This window comes from Dinoponera quadriceps, unplaced genomic scaffold (assembly GCF_001313825.1).
Source record: "Dinoponera quadriceps isolate SergipeBrazil2010 unplaced genomic scaffold, ASM131382v1 scaffold397, whole genome shotgun sequence".
Lineage (NCBI taxonomy): Eukaryota > Metazoa > Arthropoda > Insecta > Hymenoptera > Formicidae > Dinoponera > Dinoponera quadriceps.
This window is the reverse complement of record NW_014554705.1, coordinates 1,283,375-1,294,169: the sequence shown is the minus strand read 5'-3', so window position 1 is coordinate 1,294,169 and position 10,795 is coordinate 1,283,375. Positions and strand designations below refer to the sequence as shown.

General features: G+C 41.8%; 1 protein-coding gene across 1 annotated transcript; it reads right to left on the bottom strand.

Annotated features, from left to right (window-relative positions):
• Positions 1-5,206: 5,206 nt before the first annotated feature.
• On the bottom strand, positions 5,207-8,964 carry LOC106740934 (uncharacterized histidine-rich protein DDB_G0274557-like). Its single transcript, XM_014612420.1, has 4 exons — positions 8,950-8,964; positions 7,278-7,353; positions 6,544-6,798; positions 5,207-5,352 (listed from the first exon to the last, which is right to left on the bottom strand). The coding sequence occupies exons 1-4, from the start codon at positions 8,962-8,964 to the stop codon at positions 5,207-5,209; spliced, it is 492 nt and encodes a 163-aa protein (XP_014467906.1).
• Between the last annotated feature and the right edge of the window lie 1,831 nt (positions 8,965-10,795).

The following is a 10,795-nucleotide window of genomic DNA, read 5'->3' as shown; positions in this document are numbered from 1 at the left end:
TTACATATATTTTCGTACGGTGTGCGCGGAACAAATTTTAGTATCTTAGAATACAACGATTCCCTACTGTCGATTATAAGTGGAGTCTCTTACTTGCCTCGCGATAAACGAATTTCATTAATGGATTCGACAGGGAACTAATGTGGCAATGGTATTTGAGATAATTTTATTGTAAATTCGATCAAATACCAGGCACTTTGCGAATTGAATGTTTTATCCCGATGAAAATTCGCAAAGATTCATCGTAACTCTTTAACATTTATTGAAAATCGCGCGAAACATTTTATTCTCTCAGTCGCGGATTTTTATGGTACGTTAAATATCACGCCGCCAGAAATGACGGTTGCAGACTGCAATAATCGGGGCGATTAATGATGAATCAGCATCCGATATAATGAAGCATTTTTCCAAATACGAACCTTCGTGGTCATGTTTTCGATATTCACTGTTCACTTAAATGATACACTCGCCGATATCGACGAGGGTTTATATAGCGTCAATCTTCATTTTTGCCGGGGGAATTTCGCCACCGTTATTTAGCGGACGTACGAAAACAGTTCCTGCGACTAACAAAAACGTTGTAGGCCAATCGCTTTCCTATGCATAAGATCGACCAGTCCTGTGCGATGAAACGTCGTTATAGCGAACGCCACGCATGTGAATGCCCGAAAGCCGTTTCACTGAAGCAACAATCGATTTCGCTCCATTGATTGCGTCACGGAAGACTTTTTTCCAAAAGTCTCTCGAAACGGTGAGTTGACTTTTATTGAGGATCGTAACGCAGAGTACAAAGCGTGACGGCAATATCTGAATACGACGACGATGAGCCACTCAAGATGTAAAATAAACGAACACTTTCTGTGTTGAAAATCCTTATATATTGAGGAAATTCTAATTTTATTATAATTTTATGTTTACATAACTGGTTTCCATGTATACACAAGCGAGACCGTAGGCGTTTCCGTAAAAGAAAGGGAAGGATTTCCTAAAATATCAATAAATAATTATCAATTGTATAAACGACTTTTCCACAAAAAATGTATTTCGGAAGCAATACATATAAGAAATCAATCTAACATCCTAAACATACAATAGAACATTGATATATTTCACAATATTTATTTTCCAGTCGTGGAATTTTTATAACCCATCGACATTGACTTCTATTGTTTTCTGCCTTATTTTTTATACCAGCTTTAGACTATAAGTATTATGTTATTGACGAATGAGTATTATTTGATAAATAATTATAATAATAATTAATCCTTTGCACTCGAGGGCTCCGGAGCGGCGGAGCCATTTAAAAGTCTTCAAACTCGAGGGCTCCGCTATGGAGACAATGCAAATAACTTTCAGTTCATAACATAAGGACAAAGACAAATCGTAAAAACTATTGTGTATAGGATATTCCGCTCTTGCTATTTGCATTTGAGTTTGAAGACAAATTTTAAATGGCTCCGCTCCGGAGCCCTCGAGTTAAAAGGGTTAATTACCAAATGACACTCATTAGTCAATAATACAACATGATAATAACATAATAACATATATTCGTCAATAACATCGTGGTGTTCGTCACAAGACCATTTTTATTTTCGATCGGTTTCCGACACACTTTGCACTTTAGTCACACCAATCAGTTTTAATACTTTGATTATATTATTTAATATTACTTTAAGTTTTAACTATTAGTGTATATTTTCAGTTAATTTTCGTTTGGTGATTCACAATTGATGATGACTAGTTGAGATCAAAATGAAAGGATCAATCAATTCCGAATGACTTTCCGTCAAAAATGATTTGGCTCATCGTCAATTTATGTGTCTCGGGGACGACTGAATTGATGATATAATTTGTTTGTGTTATGAAGTGGATCTAAAGTAAGGTCGAAACGTTTCGCAATTTTATTAAAAATTCAATGAATTTAAGCGTCATCTGCAAATGTGGCTTCTAACGTCTTTTATGTCATAAAATAATTAATTTATACAATTTTAAGAAATATTTAATTCATACAATTTTAAGGAATATTGATATTTCGCACGTTGTACCTCAGGAAAACCGAAAGTTTTCTGAATCTCGATTAGTCTTGTAGATTTTCGCTCGGATAAAGATTCTTGAGAGTGTTATTGAGAACTATTAATCATTAGCCACGATTTCCACGTCGCTCAAATTAATCTTGACGTTGCGTGTTGTATAGTAATTACTTGGCGATGGAAACGGCAATAATTATCGTTGATAATGAAATTGCCAGGAGCGACGGCTATTCATTTGAGCGTCATTTCGAGATCCTTAAAATCACGACAATTAATTTTATCCCCGCGAAACGTTTCACAGCACTCGCGTTATAGTCATTCGATCCCGTCGCAATAATGTCTGTTTATGTTACAAATGTTACGCGCGTGTAACGCATATCGCGATGAAATCCGATTCGATGCGCGATACGCTTGATACCAGAGATTTAACCTTCTCGCCCGTAACTCCGCGGTCGCCGAAAAGACAAAGCGCGAAACGCCTCGCCGAGCATTTCCGATGTGACTTGTCAAACGAACGTCGAGCTTTTGGGATTCACAGCGATTGCTCAGGTAGAAATTAATTGTCGCCCCAAGTCTGTAGGCCCTCTATGTAGGCATGCCGCGAAATACGCCTGCCTTCGTCGGGCCTACATATAGCCTAGAGAGGCAACTCCTGAATGAAATTTCATAAATAGGTCCTGAATAGGCACTGATGTGGATGCCCTTAAAATATCCTGCGGCTCGTAAGGGCCCCGCCAGGGCGTGATAGTTTTACAAAACCAAATTGCACGAGCGTTGCATTTCTGTGCAGGGCCTAGATAAAAATAAGGAAAAGTGGCCTGTCCAGCGTCCGTTTGAAATTTCCAGCCGAGTAATTTCGAGTCTTTCGACCACGCGGATAAGCAAAGGGACATTTCGCACGGCTCGCGTGCGCGCGTAAAACGTTGGTTAAACGAAATCGAGCTCGGGGCCGTGTACGTAGCCGCGAAATAATCGACCTGTAATTTTCCCGACTCGCTAAGCGCACTCTCGCACTCGCGGTGCCGCCTCGGGCGGTGACGCATCCTCTCTTGCGGAACGTCCCGCGAGACCGTATGCATCGACTAGGTCAGGCCTGCAATAACCGCCCCTGGAGGTGGCTCGTGCCCGAGAAAGAGGTTGTTTCACGCAGTCGACTCGTAATCCGTCCATTTGCTTTAGTAACGGCTGTATCGATCCGCGCTGCGCGCCACGACGCGCACTCGTACGCGGAAGGTGGCTGCATGTAGTCGTGTGCGCTCGCGCGCACTTGTATGTGCAGCACGTTGCGGCGCCGAGTGACATCGATGCACTTTTGTCAATCGTTTTATTAACTTTAACGCTCGCGAGATCAAGTGAATTTCCCACTCGTCCGATTCGAACAAAAGATGCTTTCACGGCCACGGTAGTATCGTTCGGCTTCTCTCTCGGTACCAGCGACAGCGACGATAACGAGCCGGTTTCGTCGGACGAAATCAAGGCCAACGATTGCCAACTTGCCAATATTATTCCACCAGTCAGCTCTGGCAGTTTGCTCGGGGAAATTCAGCGTTTCTATCCCGACGGAGGCCAAACCGCCCACAGACACATAGAGACACGTACATACATACATACACATATAAACGCAACCATAACCTCTGCTAAGAGAACTTAATAGAAATTGTCGGAGCGTTTGCGCGATGCAATTATCCGCGTTAGAAACTGGCGACGAGATTGGCGACAAAATTGGCGACGAAATTGGTAACAAAATTGGCAGGGTTCGGGTCAGTAACACTATGATCAACCGATCTCCTTATAGAGCGACCAATCCCGTTTGCCGCGATCGTTCGACGAGCAAGCTCGAAATTTCGGCTCGTCCCGGCCTCTCGCCCCATCGCTTACCTGCCGCCGGGAAATTTCGCCTTTCCTCCGCTTTTCGGCAGCCGGGGACCACCACGGTCCGTCGCGTTGCTGACTCGAGAAGTCGAAGGTGCGCGCACGCTAGAGCCCGGGGACGTGATTGGATAAAAACATGTTGCGGTGTGCTGATGGGAGCGATCGGCCAACTCGCTGCATCCGGTCAGCAGAAACCGAGCGAGCGATCCTGCTCATTTTGATGAAGCGGGATCACGCGACTGCGGTAAAATGAGCAGCGAATCCCGGAGGAGGATTTACGTTGAAGATTGAGAGGCGAGTCCCGACTTTTTCACGTTTACTCGTGTACCAATTTTGATTATTAAGAACATCGGGATGCGCCGGCACAGCACGTACGTTCCCCGTTATTAACTCATTTCGGGCTGCAAAAATATTGAGGTCCGAGTACCGTTTTGGGGTAATTGGGACCCAGAACTCAGGAAACCTAAAATCAGAATTCCGACCGGCCAAAAATAATCGGAACATTCACCTTGAGCGACACCTGACGTATACCTGGTGAATCATATCATAACGGGATTTGTCATTATTGACGATTCGACCTTTTGGCAATAATATCCCATCATTGTTTTTTCAATTTTTATTTTTTACTATTTTTAATTAATTAAGAAGGTGAGGCAATGATGAATTAAAAAAGTGTGTTTTGTAAGGTTATTTTCCACCCTACCACCGGGGGAATGATGGGTGGTGGCCACGTGAAATTATTTCCTGAAAGGCAAAAGTCCAAACTATATTTTAATAAGAAGATCTAGACCACAGAATCTACCTTTTTCATAAATGCAAAGTTTTTAAAAATAGATAAATTTTCTATTTATATGTAGGAACACACGAACGAAATGGGTTAGAGAGAAAAAAATAAAAGGATTGAGAATCAATGATGAATCTTCAAAACGGAATAGTGTATAAATAAAAACTGGTGGGTGTCGGGAATTACCTAATAATACTCTTTATTAATACGCAATAAACACATTTTCCTTGCCACGTGAGAATATGTTGTTACAGTTACCCCAGTTATCGCGACATCGAAAAGGGGAAACGTCAGAAACATATAATAATATATCGATATTACAATTCACAAGGATAAGAATTGTGGCGATAAATGTGCAGTAAATATATCGGCTACGATCGAGTTTGTGCAAAATGCAGGTACACTCATAACGTTGTCTTCGTCAGTCATTTCTATATTTTCCTCGTTAGCCGTCAGTAGTCGTTAATAGCTGTTCGTTATGCCATCTTTCAATCAGCAATCGGCCAGCTATCGACATTTATTAACCGTGTGAGCCACCCGAATGGTCGTTCCCGCCGTAATTGTGTACTTCGGCGTAAAATCCGCCGTGAGGACCAGCGTGATACTTCACGCTTCTGACATTGCCACCTGGTTCGTGAATATGATATTCGCCCTCGACGTGTTTGCCTAAAATTCAGGTGTGTTAATTAAGCAGAAAGGAATTACTACCATTCATACACCATGTAATACTATCTAATGAGATTTATTCGACGTTATTATTGACTCCTAGTTTTATTATCTAGTTTTATATCTTTAATGCAGATAATTATAAGAAAAAAGATATTTTTATGTACACCTAGTACGCGTAAATGTTATTTCTTATACAAGAAGTGCGAGAATAGTGTTTCTCGCTGAATGAAGATATAATGGGAACTTGTGTACCTGCATCTTTCAATTAAATTCGAATTTACACAGACGTTAACACGTTTTCCAGGCACGCCGTATCGGGATAGCTTCGCCGTAAGCTCGACGCGTTTTACTCACTCGATTTGCCACAGAGCTTTCCAACGAACTAAACGTAATAAACTCTCATTCTCTCTCTTCCTCCTCCTCCTCTCTTTCTTTCTCTCTCCCTCTCCCTTCCTCCTCCCTTTCTTGTATTCTTCACGATTAAATTTAACAGACGTATGTGCGGATATGAGCGATCGTGGAAGAATTCTCGCGTTTTTACGGAATGTGCCAGAAAAGTGGCGGATGTATTCAATAGGCCGCAAGACAGGGCAAGGAACAAACTTATTCCTTCCTAATTCTAATTAAGAGCAGGTATCCAATTACTTCGAGATTCTAATTAAGAGCGTGAGATCGAGTTGCGTTGTGTTCTCTTGCTGGTTCTGGATTAATGTTACTCGGTACATCCGCGGTTGCTATATCGATATTTTATGCCGATCTCGGTGTCAATATGTAGAATCGAGATTGTAATAACAGAAAGAAAATACATCGGTGTTCGAATTAACATTTGCCAATAACAGTCTTCAGAAATATTCATCAAATAATTGTATATCTTCCATTTTGATAAATAAACCTTGATTTTTCGCAGTGAAAGCATCGAATTAATTTACATACCTATAATTATCCTATATATGTGTTACATATTATATAATATACTTTAATGTTATACACTAATAATATAATATTCTAATATTATTCTAATATTGTAGACAAAATTAAAAAGAAATTCTAATATCGTACGCATGCAGCGCACCGAGATAACGAGTAAATAATATCGATAGCTAAAGAGAGATCGGGTTTTAAAGTGTCAAGTGGAATATGTCAAGATTCAAATATCAGCGTTATAATAGTATTTTTATATATACTCACCATCACGGTGCTCCTTTTGTCCGTGCTGGTCCTTGGAGTGGTGATCGTCCACACCATACGAATATTTGTACTTAGGATAAGCCTTGTAGTCGTGATGATGATGTCCGTGCTTATCTTTCCACGATACCTCCTGGTGATGACCTATCACTGGCCCGGAAAAATGATGGAACGAGTACGCGTGGTGATGAGCCCCGCCATGTTCATTGCGGTTTATATCTGCGGCCGCCCGTTGCTTATCCTCGACATTATCGTCATCTGCGAGCAATGTTCCATGAAATTGTATTCCCGAATTTGTCGAGCAATTACTGCTCGAAAGGAATATCAAGTATCGCTTTCAACCCGAGGGAATACAAAAATAATATCGCGTATATCAATACTTGTGCACGCTAAAAAAGTTAGATTGAATTCACCCGACGAGGCAAACGAATTTTGATTGGAGGAGGCAGAATTTCTGATTCTTACCAGTCAAATTCGGTTCTCACAGCCGGAAATCCTACTTCCTCCAACCAAGCCGAGTTTAGTGTGTTCATCGGCAGGTCAACCTCGATCCAACTTTTTTTTTTTTTTCGGAAAATCTCTTTCTTTTTTGTACGGAAAATCTACAGGACGGTATTGAGTATTTAGAGGAGACGGAAAACTTTTTGTTAAACGCAGAATGAATATTTCTTTCGTCGGCGTGCAATTGCCCTTTCCCGCTGGTCTCCGGCTCTATAAATTAAACGAGAGACACTCACCCACCGCGTCTTCCTCGTACATCCTGGGGAAGCCCTTAACAACGACAGCGACGAAGACGACGCAGGCAATCAATCCCTGCGAAGCGAGGAGGGACATTCGAGTGTCGTGTAAGCGAACCGACAACGCCCATTGCGAAATACCGTTCGTCGTTGAAGGTAAATCGGTGGCCGCGTGCGAATAATTGGAAAAATTCATCCCTCAAATCTGATCGAAGAGGCTGCCGGCGCGGAATTCATTTTCATCGGTACAGCGTGTACGGGGAAATTACCGAAAAAGGAACCGGTCGTTATTTTTTTTCGGCCGAATATGAACGCCCGAGCGGAGACGCTTTTACCGCTCGCATAAAGACCTCCGAAACGGGCTGCGCTCGTACTTTACGATCACGACTGTGTAATACTTTGTTCAGCGGCGTGGCGATCCGACGATTCGTTTTATGGAAGCCGCGGCCCGCCCTTCGCTCGATGAGATCGGCGAAACTTGAAATTGGATCGATCGCGCGCCGGCCGAGCGAGGTTACGCGGAAGATCGTCTTCGCCCGCGGCCAGGTGAAAATGCTGAGCCCTTCGTGTTATTTTTCCCGTTATACGCGTGTGGTCCTTTGCCGCGGCGGATCGTAAAAAGTTAATATCTATCCGCTTCCCGTGAATTGGACATCAAAGAGAGCTCCGGTCATTTTCGCGAATGAAATACTTCGAATCGTTGGTCTTGGAAACGGTTTGATCAGACAAAATATTTTCGATGTTTACATTACGTTTCTCTCTTTTTCTCTCTCTCTTTCTCTCCCTCGCTTCTACGCGATGTATATTTAATTCGGGATTCATGAAACAGAAACGTAAGGCAAGCTTATTTCGATATGCCACGAATCAAAGGGTCAATAAATCTGTACTGCATCGTTTTGTAAATAGAAAGTTTCATGAAGATTGATATAGCATTATGCAAGCCCTTTTCCACAGAGCGACCGTACAATGACGCTTTCTTAAGTCGCCGATGGGTGATTTTTACCTCCGACAGAATTACGGCCCGTTGCATAAAACGACATAAGGATATTGGGAACTTTAATTAAAAATGTGTAATTATTATTTTCACGCTGCCTTTCCTAATTAGGGCAACGCACTTTGCTTCACAAGTACCTTCCGCGTTCGAAATTTCCCAAAAACGATTTATTATTCAAGGGTAATAATTATTGGTTTAACATTAACGTTATTATACTTCTCGTAATTATAGTTAATGCAGTATTAAAATTACCGTGTAATATAATTTTAATATAATTATCATCAGACGTTTGAATTTATAATCGGCAGTCGTGATTTTCGCGTACAGCGCAATGGCGTTGGAATGCCCCACATTTTCGTTTCAATCATTATAATGATTAAATTTCGCTGAAAAATTTCCCATTCCCGCGGCGAAAGGCGTTTCCCTGGTAATATTTTCCGGGGATACGCAATTATTACGACGTCAGCGTAACGTAACGCGCTCACAAAAGACGTAACATCTTTCTACTGTTTTGCTCGTAAGAATATGTAATTAAAAGCGACGCGTGCGCGCTTTCGGCCGACCTGTTGTAAACGTGAATTTCCGCCAAAGCGCCGCGGTAATATGTTCCGTACGTACCTCCGGCTCGCGGAGTATTAACTTACAGTGCAGAATACCGTGCTATCGACTTTAGTTTACCTTCACAAAGGCCATGTTTCTTCCTTTACGAAAACCACCAATGGACTGCTTCCAGGACCAAAGGCACGGGATCGTTTTATAGCGACGGTCACCCGGAGCAAGCAAAAACGGTCCCTTTTAACCATTAATTCGTTTGTCGTACCCTGCGGTCGGTCCTGATACCGCACGGTAAGAGGTGTGCCCAGCCGGGTCGTAGAAATGATAATAATTCTTTGAAACAACTGCGGTACGACCCTGGACTTCGTCACTGCCAGACACGAATAGGCATCGCGCTTTTACAACCGGAAACATAATGTGCCAAGGGAATAATAATAAATGTACATTTACAATAATTTTTTTACACCTCCTTTCGATATGACCTATCAGCTTTTTACGTGGAAAGTGTAAAATAGAAGTTGTAAAAACATAGAAGCATAAACTCGTAAAGGTATATTGTGCAATGTATTGTTCTAAAGATAAAAGAGATCGTAGGAAATATATTCGAGAGAATTTACTTTTCTTCGAACGAATGATCAATCTTTCAATATCGAAGAAGAGGACTTGGTGATTCAAGAAATCTTAAGGAAACAAATTCGCAGCTCTCGCAATTTGCAGTGCGATATAATCGCTTGCGATCGGTTGATCGTTTCAACAGAACTTCATCGATTCGATGTTTAACGCGCTAGAGAAGAGAGGATTATGGGAATTTCAGGCTTCGAAATTTGATAAGAGATAAAATAGGGGATCGTAGACAGCGAAACAAACGGCTGTCAATATGTCGGTTGAACAGCCGGATACCAGCATAGCAATATAGTTTATTGAGAATTTATTGCGTTTCTGGCTGGCGTGCACGCATGTGATATATCCGGGGATCGGTGGAATTGTAATCTATCAACGAGATTGTACGTCAAATACCTGCTCTAACGTGTAATGATTAACAACAATACCTTTTGTCAGAGCGATCTCGAGTATGATTATTAATGAACCTGCCAATAATTTCTGATTGAAGTGACCAATCGGTCATTCGCGAATTTGAGAAATCATTTGCGTAACGAGAGATAATCGATCTATCTGAGCGCGAAATAATGAAAGGCCTGGTGTTTAGACAGCGTGTATTCTTGACGCATTAACGGTATAAGGTAACGTGATTCAATTAACATGTAGAGATAATCTTTCGTTTGTGAATATCTCATTTTATGTAATACGTCTGCAATTATATAAGTATGTACGATAACGTGGTTAATTTAATCCGGGGAAAGAAACGATCCGAGGATCGTATTAATCGCGTGTTGTCCGCAAATGTGAGATTTATAAGTTCAACTTGTCTCGAATTAAACGTTCAGTTTGGCGGAAATAAATTTATTCACCACGCGCAATCAGATATACCGTAGTTACGTTTGTCTTCTGTAAACATTTCGCTCGGTGGCGATACTAATGAAACGTATCGTTGCTATCGTTAATATCGTTTTGTAGATTTTTTTCGCATCTCGCGAAACACTCAGCTACCTCAACGACACTTTGCGAAACTGCTCCGCTCATTACGCGGCAATTGCCGAAATAGTTAATCAACGTTTCTCATCCATATCGCCGTAAAAGTAACGCAATCACAGTCGGGCGCAGATTTTTGTCCGCTCTCTCAACGGGAACATGGAGAAAGCGCGCGCGCACGAATTTCTCGATCGCTCCTGTCATTCTTGTTCCGCGCAATTTTCCATCGGCATCGTTTCCGAAACCCCGCGCAAAACTCGGAAGCGGCGGGCAATTCAGTTGACTGCCAGCGGAGTAATCACGACGACACAATAACGAGTGATATTACTCCCGTTTCTGATGTGTATGCATAGAACATTATGCAACGCGTTGATCTTAC

Excerpts from the sequence above, each read along its gene's own strand:
- LOC106740934 (XM_014612420.1), bottom strand. Across the intron at positions 6,799-7,277 it reads GTACGAGGAAGACGCGGTGG|ATGACGATAATGTCGAGGAT; the intron begins GTGAGTGTCTCT and ends CATTGCTCGCAG. Across the intron at positions 5,353-6,543 it reads ACAAAAGGAGCACCGTGATG|GCAAACACGTCGAGGGCGAA; the intron begins GTGAGTATATAT and ends CCTGAATTTTAG.